General features: G+C 36.2%; 1 protein-coding gene across 6 annotated transcripts in view; it reads left to right on the forward strand.

The window, feature by feature from the left end:
• The window catches only part of LOC107874460 (putative late blight resistance protein homolog R1A-3), a 39,792-nt gene that overhangs the window by 5,526 nt on the left and 12,225 nt on the right, over positions 1–22,041 (forward strand). For 4 of the 6 annotated variants that reach the window (XM_047414638.1, XM_047414639.1, XM_047414636.1 and 1 more), the window contains exons 3-6: positions 7,136–10,846; positions 10,930–11,036; positions 12,282–12,834; positions 13,315–13,384. In XM_047414638.1, coding sequence (XP_047270594.1) covers positions 7,136–10,831 — 3,696 coding nt within the window. In that variant the 3' untranslated portion in view covers positions 10,832–10,846; positions 10,930–11,036; positions 12,282–12,834; positions 13,315–13,384. Of the gene's footprint in view, positions 1–7,135; positions 10,847–10,929; positions 11,037–12,281; positions 13,052–13,314; positions 13,385–22,041 lie in introns of those variants that run through there. The other 2 variants (XM_047414635.1, XM_047414634.1) reach the window with 2 other exon arrangements.

Here is a 22,041-nt window from a genome sequence, read left to right on the forward strand (position 1 = left end):
ACAAATCATTTGACGAACTCAGGATCGCAAAGAGGAAACTATGCTTGATTTCTTGAGCCAATTCTTTGGACCTTCTCATAAGTTGAGCTTGAGAGGAGTATTAGGATTGCTGGATGATGAAATAGCTTGTGAAATTGATGGAGAAAGGGGAGTTTTTAATGTGTGAAGCTGAGGAAAAATAGAGGGGTCTTTTAAACTCAAAAAAATGACGGAAATAGAGGGATGTTACCCGCTTAAAAATAACGCTCTGCTGAAAAAATAAAACGTGTGGAAACTAATGAATGAAAGGGTTTTAAATTTCTTATTAGGGGGTAAGCTAAAAAAGAAAAAATGAAATTTCCCTTCAAGGGACTTGGAAAGTTAATGAGCAGTGGCTCGTTGCTTGGTACCCTTCTTCATTCCTTTTTCACTGTGCAATATTGCAGCAGTGAAATCTTCGTCCCGGGCACGATTTACATGCCTATAACCTCCAAAACATATACAAATCATCCCAATTTGATTGTCACCTAAATTTGAAGTCCATTAAGCTCAATTATGAAGTCAAAACAGTTCAACGAACAACTATAAATTGAACTTAAAATGCGAGGTGTAACATTCCGATAACATAATGGAGGTTAAATGTAGACAAGTGCATGTGTCAATTTAGGCATTAAACAATGAGAAAACCTAGTTTTCACCAAGATAAATAGGAGTTTTATGTTTATCTTCCAAGAATCTATCAGAACCCGAGTCGCGGCCCTAGCTATGATGGGCATCCCAAACCAATAAAGGCCCGAGATGGCCCCTTAGTATTTCATCATAAGCATAGTCATAAATAAAGTGCGGAAAATAGACCCATAAATTATGAAGTTCAAAGGAATTAACAATCCAAAACTCTAAGTCCTGAAATATGACATGAAACACTTATTTGACTCGGTCTATAAAGCCTCTAACAATATGATTAAAAATCCTATGACGGAATATGGCCCTGGTAAATACCACAATACGGAATTAATCCAATGCTCAACTAAAAGAATAAACATAGCCCTCTAAAAGATGGATGGCTCACCACTTGCTAGCTACAGTCCTGAGTAAAATCCTAATGCTAAACCGGATCGTGGGGGTGAGCTTTGAAACCTACATCATGAAGGATGTAGCATTCGGGGATGGCCAGTACGATGAATACTGACATGCAACACAGAAAAAGGGAACCCAAGCAGTTTATAAAACAAGTATGCAATTTCATTTCAAAAGCTCATAATAAGAATAATAGTAAGTAAGTGACTCGAAGCATAAAAGAAAAAAAAATCAATTTAAATTTTTTTAATTCTGAACTATGTAGTTTTCATAGATATTAAGTAACCCATGGGCTATATGGATCCAGTCCGTACCCAACTGGCGGGGACCCAATCCATATTAGCCACATGGATTGAGGTAGTCATATTTTGGCTATCATATCATAAACATAACTGCATACAACTGCGTGAAACAAGCATATAATGGTCATCCTCCATTCAGGACAAGACCTCCCACATTGGTAAATGTGGTTTCCGGTGTTGGTCACGTGGACTACACCTTCTCGGTGAAACTACACGCTCCTCTTTTAACCCAATTAAAGTATTATTTTCTTCATTTTATTCATGGAGTCTTTCATTAAGGCATTCACATTTTGTACCATTATACCAAACATTTCAAGTCGTCGTATCATGCCAAGGAAATTATTAGCATAAAACATTTCTTGACTCCTTAACCTCATCATTCAAAACATAACCATATTCATCGTTAAATTGCCAAAGAGTCTCAAAGAAAGTCACTACGTTATACACTTTCGATATTTCAAAAGGATGTGCTGTCATCTCTGTTCATCATTTTAATTGAAAGTTTTATCCACGAACTTGAAACTTATGATTTTAATCATTCATAACATTTAACATTTCAAAATTATAATGAAGGCCACATTTTTAAATAGTGTGTCCAATTCTAAAAACTCTCTATTAATAATCACAAAAATCATTCATAAAGTGAGGAAAAATCAATATCAAACTTTTCATAAAATCATCCTCAACCTAGCTTCAAATCACCAATAGAATATATATCAATAATAGTTAAATATGCATGTATGATAATAATAGAAGTAGGGAGTGTTTAACGCTCCTTTTTGACGGAAGGAATTTGATAAAAACTTGAATTCTTACCTTGAGGCTTGAGCACTAGCTTGAAATCGATATGAAGACTTACTTGATTGGGATTCGTTCCACACACCCTTGATGACAAACTTGGTGAGAAAATGTTGAGAAGAAACTACAATCTTTGAATCTTCTTGAAACTTTACGATTCGGAGTTTGGGGTTTTCGAAGAGGGGAAATTAGGGATTTTGGAATGATTCTTATACCTTGGGACGATTTTGGAAATTAAAAATGTATTGCAAAAGTTACTTGTGGGGAAAGTACTAGTTTTCGCTTGATTTAATAAGGTAAAAAAAAAATTACGTTCGATAAGGGGGTGCGTCACAGGCCAATCGTGCACCTTGGACAATGTCTCACTAAAATTCCCACAACTTTTTACCCCATATACTCGAGTTGACAAACGGTCAGTTGCTTTGCAAATAAGACTCAAAGTTTTCATTTGGTAGGTAGTAGTTCATCTAACTCATTATTCTAGGAGTAATGGTCATTGTATGTTGACTTAAGTAAGAACGTGTACTAAAACTCAACAGGTAGAAAAATTCTCAACTCCACTTTGATCTCAGAGATTTATATAAATTCAATTCACCTCCAAAGATGTTCCCACACTACAGAATTGATCTTCACAATTATATCTACAAAAAATCATTGGGTTTGGGTCTGCACACGTATGAAGGATGGTTCAAATTCTAGCTCCAAAGTGTGGGGTTGTCACGACCCGAGCTGGGGCCCTGGTCACAACAGACAGCCGAAACCCTGAAGGCCCGGGCATCCCTATCTGTCTGGTTATCATACACAACATTCATTTATTATAGGAAAATATGAAATTATATAATAGAACGGAATCATGGTCATAATTCTGATATGAATTCAACAAGAGTATCACATCTACTTACAACTACTAGATAAAATAAAGAGATTCTCGGTGTGATAAAATCACAATATCAGGATAGTCGATCTTAATCTTATAACACACCTCATTACGGTCCATGATCACATTCTCCTTCCTCATATCACATCTACTTAACCATACATACATGTAAACTACTTTCAATACTATAAACATCACTGAGTCCGCCTTTCTAATATTTCCTATTTGAATGCTAAATTTATAAATTATTAGCCAATCTATCTTTCCATTCACAACATATGATTATTTTACCACTATAATAACTACTCAACATGAGCTCATTTCCTATTTCAATTAAATACACAAATATATTAACCAACCAGTTTTTTACTGCCAATACCATACAAATTTTCTAATTTTGGTACATCTTAACCAACACCATAAGGGCATACCACCCCAACACTCGCTTAAAGTTTACACGAATACAACTACCTTTTTCACTCAAAAGTTACCCTCACTCTGACTTCTAAACTTATGATTTCATATTTCTGGCTTGGGGATAATTTATCTACTTAAAGCTTGCAACACTCTAATTAACACTATCTCATCAAGTATCAACATTACCCTAATATTTAGCTGCCTATCTCCCCCCTTTAAAGTGACATCTACAACAAAGTGCTTTTGAAATTGGTCTAACTACATGTCTCACCTCAAATCAACTTTATGATTCATGAAGATAGGAATATACGCTAAAAAAATAATAGACTTTGTTCTCATGCAGTTTTGTAACTTTTTGATGACTCAATGAGAAAGGATCACGAATCTATGATTTTGCACTTGTATTACTTCGACAATGAGACATAGCCAATAGAATTAGAGCGAGGAAATAATTTGGGTATCTTTTGTATGGACAATATTATTGCACGATCTGGAGTATGAAAGAATGAAAAATATTTTCTAAATGATCGGTAGCCTCCAGATTATAAGTGTGTTGCACAACACACCCATAAGCAAGACTTTACTAGACATGACTATATAGACATCCTAGAATAGTAAATCGGGCTCTGATACCAAGTTTTCCATGATCGAGACTCTAACAATATGAATAAAAGTCCTATGACAAAACATAGCCCGGACAAATTAATCCAGTGTTCCACTAAAAGAATAAGTATAGCCCTCCAAAATATGGATGACTCACCACTTGCTAGCTATCATTTCGAGTGAAATCCTACTAAATAGGATCGTGGAGGTGAGCTTCAAAACCTACATAATGAAAGGATGTAGCTCTTGGGAACCGTCTATATGCTAAGTACTGGAATGCAACCCAATAAAAGGGAACCAAATCGGTTGATAAAACAGTTATGTAGTTTCATATCGTAAGCTCATAATAAGGATAATAGTAAGTTCCTTAAAGCATAAAAGGAAAAAAAAATCAATTTGAAAACTATAATTTTGGACTATGTAGTTTACACCGACATTAAGTAACCCACGAGCTCTATGGGTCCAGTCCGTACCCAACTGGCAGGGCCTCAATACATTTTAGTCGCATGGACTGAGGTAGTCATATTTTGGCCATCATATCATAAACATAACTGCATACAATTGCACGAAACAACATACAATGGGCATCCTCCATTCAGGACAAGACCTCCCACGTCAACAAACACAGTTTCTGGTGTTGGTCACGAGGACTATACCTTCTCGATGAAACAACATAGTCCTCTTTGAGCTCAATTAAAATATTTTTCGTTACTTTTATTTATGGAGTCTTTCATTAAGGCATTCACATATGGTACCATTATACCAAAACTTTCAAGTCATTCGTATCATGCCAGGAAAATCATTATTACAAAATATTATTGACTCATTAACCCCATCATTCAAAATATAATCATAATCATTTTTAAATTTGCATAAGGATCTCAAAACAAGTCGTAAGAATTCTACACATTCATTATTTCAAAAGGATAGAGTGCCATCTCTCTTCATCAATTGCCTTCAAAGCCTTTTCAAAAGACTTGAAAAAAGACTTGGAGGTTATAATTTCAATCATTCATAGTATTTAACATTTCAAACTTAATATAAGGAAATCCACCATTTTCAAATAGTATGTTCAAGTCACAAAACCCCCGAATAGATACCGAAAATTGAATTATAACTATAGGATAATCAAAGCAAGCTTTCATGTTAAATATTCTCAACCCTAGTTTCAAATTATCATTCAAACATACACGAGAATAGTTAAAATCCATACTTTATGATAATAATAGAAATATGAGTGTTAAACATGACTTTTTGAAGGAAGAAATTTGAGAAAAACTTGAATCCTTAATCTCGGGATTTGAACTTCAGCTTGAAATTGATATGAAGGCTTAATTGACTGAGATTCATTCCACATACCTTGATGACTAATTTAGTGAGAAAACGTCGAGAAGAAACTATGATCTTTGATCCTTCTTGAAACTTTAGGATGGGTAGTTTGGGTATTGAAAGAGAAGAGGAATTAGGGATTTGAGAATAATTCTCATGCTTTGGAGCGACTTAGGGATTAAAACCAATTGCAGAAGTTACATGGGATGAAAGTACCAGTTTGCCCTTGATTTAATAAGAGAAGAACAAAATTTTATGTCGGCCATCGCGCACCTTGGACAACGTCTCACTAAAACGCCTATAACTTTTTACTCTCTACTCAGATTGGCGAACAATTAGTTGTGTTGGAAAGAAGACTAAAAGTCCTTTCATTTTGTAGGTAGTAGGCTATCCAAATCATTATATTCTAGGAGTAATGGCATCGTAAGTTGACTCAAGTAAGAACGTGGAGTAAAACTCAACCGATAGGAAAGTTCTCAATTCCACTTTGATCTAGGAGATTTCTATGACCTCAATTCATCTCCAAAAATGTTCCCACACTAAATAATTGATCTTCACAGTTATATCTAAATAGAAACGTTGGGTTCGGGTCTATACACGTGTAAATGACGGTTCAAATTCTAGCCCGAAAGTGTGGAGTGTTACATTATACTTCTTATTTATAATTTCGATAATGCTCTATTTCATCCTTAAACTATACCCAAAACGGCTGAGACACACCTAAACTTAAAGGGGGTCCTATTACCCCCGAACTAATTAAAGTGTAAGTTTGACACCCTTAGTGCCTCGTGGCACATACATGGCACAACACACTGAAGGGTCCACGTAGGCACACATGTGTGCCACATATGTATCACGTAGGCACTAAGGGTGTCAAAATTACACTTTTAATTAGTTCACGGGGTAATAGGGCCCCTGTTAAGTTGAGGCGTGTCTCAACTGTTTTGGGTATAGTTCAAGAGTGAAATAGGGTATTTTCTCTTTATAATTTTTAAGGAACACTTAGAAAAATAGACAACTAATATGACAAGGATTGCAGAGGAAGTAAGTCTTTTTTTCATTCAATGCTGCATGTTGGCTGTCTTCAGCTGACTAATTCAAAGATATTCTCCCTATTTCTTTTCCCACACAATTTTTCAGCTTTTCATTTTTTATAGCTAAATAGTTTGTTGGAAAGTACACAAAAACATAGAGAAACAAAACGTACAGCTATGTCAGATTTTTCATCAAGTGAAAAGGTTAGTCTCTAATAAACTTTAAAAAGTTCGTTTAATTTTGGTACTATGATCTGTAAAAAAAAAATTGAGAAAGTAAACACAGAAAACGATTGACTTAATTATATTTGTACTTTTTTTTTTTGCTACTTGATTTTCCTGGTAAACTTTTTATCTACATTTAATACATCAGATCCTAAGAATTTGAAAGGAAAGAAACCTAAAAGGCACCTACAATCATGGAAAAAGAAGGAGAACATCATTAAAGTCTTTTTGATTATCTAAAATACAACTTATTTAGGAAGACTCATTAAAGTCACTGGACTATGTGTTAACCCAGAAAGTATAGTCCACTCACGGGAAAGTCAATTTTTCAAAAATTATTTTTAGTTCTTTTCAAAAGTCCAACTGCAACAAAAATGTATTCCTTTAAGTAATAGAAAATTTTAAGCACCCAAGTTGTTGATAAACCCCACGGTCGTACAAACCAAGGTATAAATATAGAAAATAAATAGAACATTGATTTGGTCATTTGGCAGGTGTCATTTTCTGCTCTTCGCAAGGACGTTGTCAACATTCTGGATATCATGGAGAGGCTCAAGAATGAAGAAGATCAAAAAACTGTTGACATGGCTGATCAAATTGAAAAGTTGAAATTTTATCTGGCATTTATTTGTACGAACCTCCAGCTTTCATATTCAGTTTTTGAGCAGTTTAAAGTTACAACAAGTGCTTCAAGAGAAGTGGCTGAGAATCGATTTCGACCAATTTGGAATGATGTTCACAGCAATGTCCGGTGTAAATACAACATGCATCAAGTCCTTCTCAGCCTCATGGACAATATCGATGATTGTATCAGCTCATGTCATTATTCTATAACAAGTGCGATCATGACTGAGGAGCAGTTGGACTTCCTCCTCCTGAATCTCCATCATGTATACAAGTTTCTTGCTGAGATTAAGTTTCCATTAGTGACACAGTATAAGATTCTTCGAGATGTGTGTAGCGACATGAAAGATTTCCATGGGTTAATAGTGAATGGTTGTGTTGAGCACAAGATTGTTGAATATGTGTTACCTCAACTTCAACCTATGGCTGAGAGAATTGGGCTCTTCCTTTTGGATGTACTTATTAATAAAGACACCGGAGTCCTCAAGCTAGTGCATCTATTGTTGAAGATTATTCCAATTGAACTGGAGGTGATGCACATATGTTTTACAAATCTGAAAGCTTCAAGTTCTGTGGAATTTGTACGCTTCATGAAGCAGCTCCTGAATACCACCCCAGACATTCTTAGAGAATATTTGATTCATCTACAAGAGCACATGGTAAATGTCATTACCAGTAGCACTTCAGGGGCTCGAAACATTCATGTCATGATAGAGTTCCTATTAATTATCCTTACTGATTTTTGGCTCATGTTGGACTTTATTCATCATGACAAATTATTTTATCTTTTGGCACGTGTTGCAACACTTACCAGGGAAGTATCAACTCTTGTTCATGACTTAGAAGAGAACTCAAGGAATGAAGAGAGTATCAATGGAACAAATCATGCAAATCTAGAGTTGCTGGAAAATATTGAACTCCTCAAGAAAGATCTCAAAAAGGTTTATCTGAAAGACCCAGACTCATGTCAATGTTACTTCCCCATGAACGATGGACCTCTCTTCATGCATCTTCTACACAGACACTTAAATGATTTGCTAGATTCCAATGCTTATTCAGTTGCTTTGATAAAAGAAGAAATTGGGCAGGCAAAACAAGACCTTGAATTCATAGCATCTTGCTTCGAGAACATTGATCATGAATTGTATAAAGATCTCTGGGCACGTGTTTTAGATGTGGCATATGAGACAAAAGATGTCATTGATTCCATTATTGTTCGAGATAATGGTCTCTTACATCTTATTTTCTCACTTCCCCTTACCATAAAGAAGATCAAGCTTATCAAAGAAAAGGTCTCCAATTTACATGAGATGATTCCCAAGAACAGAGGCCTCACTGTGGTAAACTCTATCAAGAAGCCAGTTGAAAGCAAGTCACTAACAGCTAGTAAAATAATTGTAGGTTTTGAGAAGGAGACACACTGGATAATCAGTAAGCTCACCAGTGGGCCGAAAGATTTAGATGTCATTTCTATCACTGGTATGCCAGGTTCGGGCAAAACTACTTTGGCGTACCAAGTATACAATGATGAGTCAGTTTCTAGACATTTCGACATTCGTGCATGGTGCACAATTGGCCAAGAATACGACAAAAAAGAGTTGTTGGAGAAAGTTTATAAGCAAGTTACTGGCTCGGATTCGAAATTGAGTGAGAATATTGATGTTGCTGATGAGCTACGGAGACACCTAATTGGGAAGAGGTATCTTATTTTCTTAGATGACTTATGGGATACTGATACATGGGATAAATTAAAAAGACCTTTTCCTGTAGTTGAGAATGGAAGTAGAATGATTTTGACAACTCGGAAAATGGAAGTGGCTTTGTATGGAAAGCACAACACTGATCCTCTTAATCTCCGGTTGCTAAGATCGGAAGAAACTTGGGAGTTACTAGAGAAAAGGGCATTTGGAGAAGAGAGTTGCCCTAATGAACTATTGGATGTTGGAAAAGAAATAGCTCAAAATTGTAATGGACTTCCTTTGGTGGCTGATCTGATAGCTGGAGTCATTGCAGGGAGGGAAAAGAAAAAGACTGCGTGGCTTGAAATTAGAAATAATTTGAAGTCCTATGTTTTCAACAGTGAAGTTGATGTGATGAAGGTTATAGAATTAAGTTATGATCATTTACCACATCACCTGAAACCATGTTTACTATACCTTGCAAGTTCTCCGAAGTCCTCTGGGTTGAAAGTTAATTGGCCTGCTCAAGGACTTGTGGAGCAGACAGACATGAAGAGCATGGTTTATTTTGATGATTTGATTTCTAGTAGCTTGGTAACTTTTATCAATGAGATTGGTAATGAACCTATTTTCCTAATGCATGAACTTATTAGTGACTTTTGTTTGATAAAAGCAAAAGAGGAAAAGTTGTTTGACTTGATAAGTTCAAGTGCTCTATCTTCTTCTTCTTCTTCTTCACATTTGATGTCACGTATAGTGACCTTTATTTATGATAAGGAGAACTTTGAGCTTGACAATTTCGTCCTGTTTAGTTCAACAATGATAAGGCATTCTGTTAAACACCTCTATTCTTTGTACATAACTGGAGACGAGATGGAAGATCATCTTTCCGATATATGTCACCTACGAGACTTGAGGCTTCTTAGAGTGTTGCAACTGAGTCCGTCTTTTATCATAGTGAAAGATTCTTTGCTGAATGAAATAGGCATGCTGAATCATTTGAGGTTTTTACACATTGGGACAGAAGTTAAATATCTGCCTTCATCTTTCTCAAACCTCTGGAATCTAGAAACCATGTCGGTTGAAAACGAAGGATCAATCTTGGTCCTATTTCCGATAATTTGGGATCTTCTAAAGTTGCGAGTACTGAGGGTGAGTGATTGTTCTTTCTTTGATATGGATACAGATGAACCAATACTGATAACGGTGGAATCAAAGTTAGAGAACCTGAGAGCATTATCGTCACTCATGCTTTCATATTCGAATGAGACTGAGGATATTTTCGAAAGGTTTCCCAATCTTCAACAGCTTAAATTTAGTCTCAAAGAATCATGGAATTATTCAACAGAGCAGATTTGGTTCCCACAAATCGATTTCCTAACTGAACTAGAAGACCTTTTTATAAATTTTGAAAGTTCAAATTCAAATGACAGTGGGCCCTCAGTAGCAATAAATTGGTCATGGGATTTTCACTTTCCTTCCAATTTGAAAAAATTGTGGTTGTTTAACTTTCCTCTGACATCCGATCCACTATCAACAATAGCGAGACTGCCTAACCTTGAAGAGTTGTTCCTTACTAGAATAATCATCCAGGGGGGAGAATGGAACATGGGTGAAGATATCTTTGAGAATCTCAAATATTTGGGGTTGTTTGAAGTGACTCTTTCTAAGTGGAAGGTTGGAGAGGAATCCTTTCCTATACTTGAGAAATTAGAACTGTTGCGATGTCGTAAACTTGAGGAGATCCCACCTTGTTTCGGCGATATTTATTCTTTGAAAATTATCATACTTACAGAGAGTCCTCAACTTGAAGATTCAGCTCTGAAGATTAAGCAATATGTTGGAGATATGACGGGAGGGGACGAGTTTCATGTTAGAATATCTTGACCACCAACACAACAGGTTGTTCTCCATTTTATGCTTCTTTCTTCAGTTTCTTGTATTCTTGCTTCTTCCACCTGATAAAGTTTTATGTTTCATGGAAGGAAGGGAAGGAGAACTTACATGCTATTGACTAGTGAAAAGTACAATCATGGAAAGAGGAAAAGACAATTAAGGAGAAAGAAAGGAGGAGGAAGAAAACAACTCATTGGTATGCCATCCATACTAAAACTAATATTGACCTTAAGATACAAATTGTCATACATATGTTTAAAGAATTGATATTCAAAAGTTCATACTTGGAAGAATAAGTAATAAAAGTTTCTGTCCCTGCTGACCTGGTTTTACTAATCGTCTCCACTAGTTCCTTCTTGATCAATGTAACTGCCTCTGCTGTATGTACCATTTTACCTTTATAGCTTCTCCAGTTCCTAGCTCTCCAGATGTGATAGATTATTGCTCCACTTAAGGCTGCAAGTATCTCTTTTCTTTTTTATTCCTTTATGTTGCACACTGCCACTCCAGTCCATTGAATTAGGTCATGCCATACTTCTTTTATCCTGGAACAATCTTCAAACAAGTGGATCCTAGTCTCCAACACTTGTGCCTCACACAGACTACCTGAATATTTAGTCTAAGCTACCTTTCCTGAGTCAACAGCCTTCCTCTGTGTTTTGATAAGGCTACTTATGACTAAATCAGGTCTACAATTCTCATCCACCCTCTTTTCCCTACAATCTTCAAGTAGCTTCTTTTAATAGAATAGTTTCCATCCTGTGTCAGCTGATATCTCCCCTGCATATACCATGTTATCATCTGGTTTTTAACAGTATTTACCTTTCTCCAGTACCAGCTGCTGTCTGGAGTATAAACCATGAATCCACCTTACCCAGAGTGACTCTTTCTTTGAAAATCTTGTTTGACCTTATTTCTCATCTTTTTGAATTCCTAGCCTGTCTCAACTTTGCACTATTTTACTTGTATTTTGTGGCTGAATATTTGTTTTCTCAAGTGGAATGTGGCACTTAAAAAGTTAAGATGAGCATAAAATTCTGAGGAAAAGGAGATTCTTGTCCAAATCTTGGAGTTAAAACATGAATTCAAATGTGATTAAACAAGTTTCATGCTTTGCTCCAAGTTGTGATGATTGCGGCATTTTTCGCTTGATCAGTTAATTTGTCTATTCAAACTGATAATGATTGCCCTTCAAAATAGATCATGCCTATCAAATGTAAACCCTATTTGGACCATACATTCAAAGCAACGTGACAACTAGAAGTTAGAACCTCCAAATCCTAGATCCACCTTTGTATATAGGTATTGAGATTTTACATTGAAGTGCAGTCGCACTCAAATTCACTTTCTTAGACAGAATTTTTGGCTCCTTCTACCTCACACCGTTGAGATTTTCTTCTTGTTTCTCCTAACAAAGTTTTATCTACTTTTGGTATGTCAGATCCTGAGAACATGAAAGCAAGGGAAGGAGAATCTTCTTTGGTACAATCATCGAAAGAGTAAAAGAAACGAAGGAGAAAGAAAGAAAGGGGATGCAAACAACTGTTCAGTATGACATACAATATATACATTTTAAAACATATATTGACTTCTTGTTCAAAAGATCATAATATGAACATAAATACTACTTCCTCCGTTTAAAAAAGAATGACCTGCTTTGACTTTTGAATCTTATGGCCTTAAATTAAAGTTTTGTCAAATGTACCAAAATACCCTTTAATCTTGTGGTCCTAAATATGCCATGTGGAAACTTAAAATTAAAGTATTGCCAAAAAAGGAAAGAGGTCATTCTTTTTGAAACAGACTAAAAAGGAAAGTAGGTCATTATTTTTAAATGGATGGAGTAATAGTTTCTTTCTTTCCGCGTGAAGAGGCAGAATCCTTCCCTGCTGCCCCCAGCTCCTCCATCATTCTCAGTTTACCTCCTAGTCGGTGTGCTGCTGCTATTCCTAGCACTACAAGTTTGCTGCCACCGAACGCCGGCGACTTCAACTGTAAGTCTCTATTTTAATGATGGATAAGAAGGAAGTCAAACAATGTTGGAGATATAGGCCCGGGTTGACTTACGTTTTCATATATTTGGGTCGCATGTTATTGGGCCTTTCTTTATCCAGAGACTCAGCCTTTGTCTGGTTAATATTTTCATTGTGAATGTATATATATATGACTATGAACACTTGGACAAAGCTGAATGGATCATTTTCTTATTTACTTCTTCGGCTTCTTTCTCTCTCTCAGATATTTCTTCATTCAACCGAAAGAAGCTTCTAGAATAAAATTGATAGGTTAACCTAGTATCAGAGAATTGATCCACTCGATTTTGACGGCTAAATCCTTCGATTTTCCATTCTACATCTTCAATCCATGGCGTAGTGTTGTTCACATTCACTAATTGGTCAACGACGACAATTTTGACAGGTATTTTTTTATGGTCTTATGAAGTTTCTAATAATATTTCATCAATTCCTTTTCAGCGAAGCTTTCCCTGGTGACGTCTGAGGTTTTCACGGCACCAGATTTCAAAAGCCCCAAATTTGGGTGCAGGTTTTTTTTGGGAAACCCTAATCTCCTACGGTTTTCATCTATATTCTCTTGTGTGTTGGTATTGTGTGATTGTGTGAAGCTTTACATATTCTGAATTGCATGTTAGATAGTCTCATAGTTGTGGTAGACTTGTTTCAGTAGTTATTGATACTACTCTCTAGTGAAGATTTTATCTACTGATTTGACTCCGTCAACTCATGTTGACAACTCAACAATAAGCACTAACTCTATTGTGGACTCGTCCCATCCTTTGTACGTCCACCCTTCGGACAGTCCTGCAATCGTGCTTGTACCAGTGCCCTTTTCAAGGACTGGGTACATGTCTTGGAGAAGACATGTAATGATTGCCCTCTGCGCTAAGAATAAGGCTGGATTGGTGAATGGTAGAATTTCCAAGCCTAATCTCGACTCTCCTCTATATGACCAATGGTTAAGATGCAATGATATGGTCTTTGCATGGCTAAGTAATTCCTTGTCTAAGGATATTGCTGAGAGTGTACTACAGTGTGAGACTGCAAGGGATGTCTGTATGACCTTGAAGAGAGATATGGTCAATCCAATGCTAGTAGATAATAACGCTCAACTTACACGTCAATTTAGTGCAAAGCGGTTATCGTCAATAAATTTACCCAACTTTGGAGTCGGGGTCGAATCCACAGGGAACAATGTGAGTGGCGATTAAGCTAATTTGAAACTATAGCTCCAAGTTCAATTCAAACAAATGGTACGAAAATATAAAAGTAAGATGGGGATTTTTATGAGTCAAACAAAAGTTACTAGCTTAACTTTCTTCAGAACTCAAAAATAAGATTTCAATTGTTCAAATCAATGATAGAGAGAAACTAGGGTCGTGATCACTATGACTATTAATCTCCATTGAATAATAACTTTTCAAGATTCTCGTGGTAGGTGGGAACAACAGAATATCCCTGCCTATGATACTATCTGAATTATCTCTCGACCTCTCCAGATAATTTATTATCTAATTCTCTCGAACTTAGATAACTTATCTATTTCCAACCGGATGTTATCTCAGGTAGATTAATCCAGCTACGGCATCAATCATTAAACAAAAGGTTGGTAGCTTCCGAGTCCCTGTTGATAATTCGCTTCCTCTAGCTTATTTCTCTGTTCAAGCAAATAAACCAAGGCATAACTTATTGTTTGCAACCAACAGATTTAAGTTAAAGTAATGGAATTTCAAGATGTTCCCACAATCACTCAAACCCTAAACCAACTATTAAATCAATGAAATAATAATCATAGATCCCACAACCCTAGTTGTGGGTTTTAGTTGATCATAAGATAGCAAGAGATAACCACGATTGAATTCATAATTTAAAGCAATTAAACTTACAAAAGATGAAATTCAAAGTTGATTCTTCTCTAAGTACAATAAGAATTTCCCACAACTAAATCAAAGGATTAAAAATTGAATCAAGAGACCAAAAACTATGGAGAAAAGGTGACCAAGTACGTGAAGTTCAAGGTCAACCCCCCTCCCCCAATAAAAGAGAATTAAAAACCCCTTTTTTAAAGTTCCCTGCGTAATAAGACCTAAAAACTATGCCTTAAATAGAAAGAGCTATATATGGAAGCAAATCTCAAGTTTTAGATTTTTTTTCTCAGAATAAACAACGTCATTTCTGACGGCTTGTCAGAAAACTGATGACTTTTGCGGAATATCGTCAAAGCTTCCAGTATAATAGCATCTTTTGCTTCTCCTGACTGCAAAATTTGACGGCGTGTCAAATATGTGACGGCATGTGAGAAATGTCGTCACATCCTATTGGAAATCATCATGCTCTGCTTCGAGTTGATAGCGATTTTGATGCCTTGTCAAAGTTGTGATTGCACTTCAGAAATGTCATCACACTTCACTTCAATTCTTCAGCTTCTGTCTAAGCTTGACAGCAATTATGACAGCCTTCATATGTCTGACGGCGCTTCAAAGATGTCGTCAGCTACACTTCATCTTATTTGCACCAGATTTTAACTGATTTTGTTCTTCTTTCCTTTAGTTTCCTCCCCGATCAATTACATCTGCATTAAAATAATAAAAACAATCAAAAATAACAAAAATTGCTTAAGACTTCACAATTATTTAGAGTTAAAAGCCTCAAATATGTTAGCATCTGCTCACACATCAACATTCTCAACTTAAAACAATTTCTTGTCCTCAAGCAACCAAAACACAACACTATGATACTTAACCAAGAAATACATAAGATACCCATGGCAGTTGATTTTCAATTTTAGCTCAAAACACATGGCACTCTCCAAGTTCAATTACTTATAAACCCAACTATGTTTATAAATGAAGATTCATAGTGTGACACAAAGAAATTAAGATTTGGCATCAAGTTAGAAACAACAACCATGTATATATACAAGTTACACTACCCAAACAAGTAGGCAGCTTGTGATAGAACCTATGTGCCCTTACAACAAAGAGGTCCCTCCTAATTCATGTATGAAATCAAGCATGTCAAGAGACACTCACTCTCAAAAAAAAATTTCAATCAATATAGGTCAAATAACATATGCTTGCCCTTATTTTCATTACCAAGGATTTCATACAGTTGAGTTAGGATCACTATAGGTCTTTTTCTTCGGCTTGTAATGTAGGCTTAGGGCTGGAATGGTGTTCACGGATATTTAAAGTGACTAAGCCTCCTTGATACTACACTACTCTTTTGGGGTCCCACCTCTTAGCATTTTTCCATTTTTCATTCATTCTTGATCACACATATTTTGGATAAGTGCGGTCTTTTTTTTTTTTACACTTCGTTCTTTCTTTTCACAGTTTTTTTCTTTTCTTATTCTTTTTCTGCCGCCTCCATCTGTTTAAATTCTTTTTCTTTTTATTCAATCCTTCTTCATACTCATTGTACATCACACACCCCTATGATAGCCACCCTTAACTTAAGTTATTTGCCTAAGTCAAGGTGCATAGTATCCAAGGAGGACCAGGGCCAAAACAGGTTCATTGTGACATAAATGGAAAGGTGATAGGTGTCGTAAAAGAAATAATCATTTAGGCTCAAAGTAGGAATCAAGGGAGATATCATGCACACAGGGTAGGTAATTTAGGCGAAAAGTAGAATAATTTCAACAACGGCCTATGATCCTTTCCTAACCCCTATCTTTCAACCCAAGAAAGACTAATCGGGAAAGTTCTAGATTCAACACACAAAGGGAACTGAGCTAGACCTCACACACATATGGCACAAAGGTACATCACAAGCTACTACCTATCCGGTTCATGCAATTGTTAGCACTGATTATCCTATCCCTAGAACTAATGCCATAAAAAAATTCACAGTAGTCACATATAGATGCACATCACACAGTTAACATAGACAATTGGAGAGGTAGTTATCATTCCAAGAAAATTCAACAAAAATATGTCAACTACTGTAGATACTTATTTTTCTCTCAGTTAACCACAACACATCACAACGCAAAAAAATACACCTAAACATGTCGGCTCTACTAGGAACAAGACTCCGAGGAAAAAAAGCACGGCAACAAAAACCCACGGAGGACATCAACACCCACAAGTAGCCCCACCCTCAACTTAAAATCATGCAATGTCTCCAATGCATCAAACCACAACAAGAGAGTTAGAAATATACCTGTGGCACCATGGATGCAAAGATCTAATGTCAATCACATAAGACGAATACAAACAACAAAATACCTTGAGTTGTCTCCCAAGCAGCGCCTGGTTTAACATCGCGACGCGACTCAGTTAGACTTTATCAAGATACCTTGTTGATAATTATTTATGTATCCACTTGGAGGATTTGAAATGCCAGCCCAACTTTTGATCAATACATCTTCAGGGTGTGTTGGGCAAATGTGAGGGCATGATGAGGAATGTTCTATCACGCCACTTCGAAGACTTGAACTGCTTGCCCAATTTTGCATCAAACTTTTGTGTGGGCTCATTTGGAAACGGTGAGAATCTTAAAGAACCACTAAATGGACATCGATCTTTAAGCTCCTTGGCCTTCAATATTAGGGTTGTAGTATACCCTTTTGGAAGGACAAACTCCAAAATACAAGAATCTTCCTCCTTATTTTCAAAATTCATCATTTGCTTAGGTGATTCTACTTTTATCACATCCACTAAGCATAATATTGAAAAGTGATTCGAATGAGGACCAACCCTCAATTTCAGAATAACTTCCCTATTAGCATTTTTACCCCGAAATGGACTAGAGTCTTCACGAGGTTTGTGTTTGATTTCTTCTTTTGACTCTAATACCATTTCCTCATCCTTGGCATCTTCATTCATGAATGGTTCATTTGGTTGGGAAATCACCGAGGGTTGCTCAACATCAAGCTCATCATCAACATCAAATTCTTGCTCTTCATCCTCACACACTTCCATTATTTTAAATAATTCCACAGACAATATATCATCTAAACATAATGTGGAAAAGTGTTTTAGATGATTGACCTCGATATCCATCTCTTCTATCCTTTTTCATCCCTCGTTAAATGCCCTAATGTTTCGACGTATGTCATTTATGGTATCATTCATTGTGTCTATACGATCCAACATTAGTTGAAGCATAGCTTCAATGTCACTTTTTACAGTGCTTTGTTCTTCCTTTTCTTGACCATAAGATCTGTCATACTCATAAGAAGAGCTAGAACTTGGGTTTGTGCAATAGGGTGAGGGGGCATTTGGGCAATCACTACAATGTCCATATTGACCTCCATATAAAAACTAATTATACTCTCGGTAGGATGGAGGTGATGCACATATCTATCTCCAGGGAGCATATCTACAATCTTGCCAAAAGTGGGGTCCATCACAATATGGACATGGATCATCCAGATAAGATTTCCAACTATCAAAATCCCATTCATTCCATGATGCCATAGTAAGAAATAAACAAAAATAAAGAAAATCTACCTAACACAAGAAACATAGGAAATCACAGACAAATATTTACAAGTTTGAATTCAAGCAAGCGAGCTAAAATTCCAAACTAACTTAATACACCAAATTGTTCCCCAGCAATGGTGCCACTTTTGATAATGCTCAACTTAAACGTCAATTAAGTGCAAGGCGGTCGTCGTCAATAAGTTTACCCAACTTTGGAGTCAGAGTCGAATCCACAGGGAACAATGTGAGGGGCGATTAAGCTAATTTGAAACTATAGCTCCAAGTTCAATTCAAACAAATGGTACGAAAATATAAAGTAAGATGGGAATTTTTATGAGTCAAAAAAAAGTTACCATCTTAACTTTCTTCAGAACTTAAAAATAAGACTTCAATTGTTCAAATCAATGATAGAGAGAAATTAGGGTCGTGATCACTATGGCTATTAATCTCCATTGAATAATAACTGTTCAAGATTCTCGTGGTAGGTGGGAACAGCAGAATATCCCTGCCTGTGATACTATCTGAATTATCTCTCGACCTCTCCAGATAATTTATTATCTAATTCTCTCGAACTTAGATAACTTATCTATTTCCAACCAGATGTTATCTCAAGTAGATTAATCCAGTTACGACATCAATCATTAAACAGAAGGTTGGTAGCTTCCGAGTCCTTGTTGATAATTTTCTTCCTCTAGCTTGTTTCTCTGTTCAAGCAAATAAACCTAAGGCGTAACCTATTGTTTGTAACCAACAGATTTAAGTTAAAGTAACAAAATTTGAAGATGTTCCCACAATCACTCAAACCCTAAACCAACTATTAAATCAATGAAATAATAATCATAGATCCCACAACCCTAGTTGTGGGTTTTAGTTGCTCATAAGATAGCAAGAGATAACCATGATTGAATTCACAATTTAAAGCAATTAAACTTACAAAAGATGAAATTCAAAGTTGATTCTTCTCCTAGTACAATAAGAATTCCCCACAACTAAGTCAAAGGATTAAAAATTGAAATTCAAATTAAGATACTAAAAACTACAGAGAAAAAGTGACCAAATACGTGAAGTTCAAGGTCAGACCCCCCTCCCTCCCAAAAAAAAAGAGAATTAAAAACCCCTTTTTATAAGTTCCCTATGTAATAAGATCTAAAAACTATGCCTTAAATAGAAAGATCTATATATGGATTCAAATCTCAAGTTTCAGATTTTTTTTTCTTTGAATAGACGACGCCATTTCTGACGGCTTGTTAGACACCTGACGGCTTTTGCGGAATATCATCAAAGCTTCCAATATAATAGCATCTTCTGCTTCTCCTGACGGCAAAATTTGATGGCGTGTCAAATATGTGATGGCGTGTGATAAATATTGTCACATCCTCATTAGAAATCATCATCTTCTGCTTCGAGTTGACGGCGATTTTGATGCCTTGTCAAAGTTGTGACGGCGCTTCAGAAATGTCGTCACACTTCACTTTAATTCTTCAACTTCTATCTAAGCTTGACGGCAATTATGATAGTATTTCACTTGTTTGATGGCTTCAAATATGTCGTCAGCTACACTTCATCTTTTTTGCACCAGATTTCAACTAATTTGGTTCTTATTTCCTTTAGTTTCTTCCTCAATCACTTACATATGCATTAAAACAATAAAAACAATCAAAAATAACAAAAGTTACTTAAGACTTCACAATTATTTAGAGTTAAAAGCCTCAAATGTGTTAGCATCTGCTCACACATCAGTAGATATTATCAACTCCAAAGAGAAATTGCTGGGGTTTCACAGGGTTCATCAGACATTGCTAGTTATTACACTAGGTTAAGAAAATTATGGGATGAATTAAAATCAGCCGCTTTTGGTCCTCCATGCACATATGGTGCTGAACCTATATATAATGATGGACAAAAGTTGATTCAGTTCCTAACTGGTTTGAATGAGTCCTATTCAAATGTGAAGAGCAACATACTTATGATGACTCCAGTCCCTAGTCTAGGAAAAACTTATTCCATACTTATCCATGATGAAAACCAGCAAGAACTTCAGTCATCCCATTCATCTTTCATGTCTAATCACACTTCCTTCAATGCGAAGGAACATGCTTTGCCACCTTCTTCTCCATCCCTATACACTAACACTAACAAGTCCTACAATCCAAGAGTGAATTTCGACAACAGGAAACCTAATGGAATTTGTAAATATTGCCGAAAACATGGTCATTCTGATGAACAGTGCTATACACTTCATGGATTCCCATCTGACTTCAAATTCACTAACAACAAAAATTCAGCCGCTTGTGTAAAAGTTGATGCATGCAAAGAGGGTGCTCCATCCACTTCAGATTCTCTTCATAGATTCAGCAGTGAGCAATATCAACATATTCTAGCATTAATGCAGCAATCTCATCTCAACACTGCACCTACTTCCTCTACTGTAATGGCTGCCTTTGTAGGTATTGTGTCTATGGTTGCTACAAATTGTGTTACTTTAAGTTGCACATCTCAGTTAAAAGATAACACTTGGATTATAGATTCAGGGGCCACCAATCATATGAACCTTAATAAACACCTTCTTCATGACATTCAAACTCTTCCTTTCCCTTCTCTAGTCACTCTTCCAAACAGTTACAAAGTGAAAGTTCATAACACTGGTTCCTTAGTCCTGAATTCTGATCTTGTCATAACAAATGTTATACTCATCCCTTCATTTCAATTCAACTTTATTTTTGTGCCCCAATTAATTAATACACTATTCTGCACTATTTCATTTAACTCTTCTTCTTGCTCTATACAGGCCCCTTCTCTGAAGAGGCCCTTGGTAGTTAGTAGAGAGGCAAATGGACTGTATGTCTTTCATTCCAGCATCACTCTTTCTTCACCTAATCCATTGATAAATACCATATCTGATTCTAGCACTACATCTCCATGTACTTATAATGCTTGCACTACTACTTGTAATATTTCTCCTAACATCAATAAAGCAGATTTATTTTGGCATCAACGACTTAGTCACATGCCTTTTTATAAAATGAAGTCCATTTTATATTTGTCTAATAAAATTTCATCCAAACAGTCTTTTATATATCCTGTATGTCGTCTAGCTAGGCAACAAAGACTACCTTTACCTGATAGTGCTATTAAAACCACCCACTATTTTTAGTTAATACACATTGATTTGTGGGGTTCTTACCACACACCTACTTATAATGGCTTTAAATATTTTCTAAACATTGTGGATGATTACTCTAGAGTGACTTGGACTCACTTGCTAACATGTAAGAGTTCTCCATTATCAAATTCTTTGTTACTCTCATCAAAACTCAATTTCAATCTACTATTAAGACCATTAGGTCTGATAATGCCTTTGAGCTAGGTTTTAGTGCTCATGCTAGATCATTCTTTGATGATTCTGGCATTGTATTCAAACCACAATTCCTCACACGCCCCAACAAAATGGTGTTGTTGAAAGAAAGCACAAACACCTTCTAGAAACCTCTAGGGCCCTTCTTTACCAGTCTAAACTTTCCTTTAAAATTTGTCCTCATAGCCACCTACTTAATCAATATATTTCCTTCCCTTATTCTTCACAACATTTCCTCTTATGAAAATCTCCATGGCCCTCCACCTCCATATTTTCACCTTAGATCCTTTGGATGTTTGTGCTATGCCTCTACACCCAAGGTTGGAAGAGACAAATTCACCCCTAGAGCTTGTCCTTGCTATTTTTTGGGTTATCCCGTTGGGAAAAAGGATTATAAGC

Source organism: Capsicum annuum, chromosome 6 (assembly GCF_002878395.1).
Source record: "Capsicum annuum cultivar UCD-10X-F1 chromosome 6, UCD10Xv1.1, whole genome shotgun sequence".
Lineage (NCBI taxonomy): Eukaryota > Viridiplantae > Streptophyta > Magnoliopsida > Solanales > Solanaceae > Capsicum > Capsicum annuum.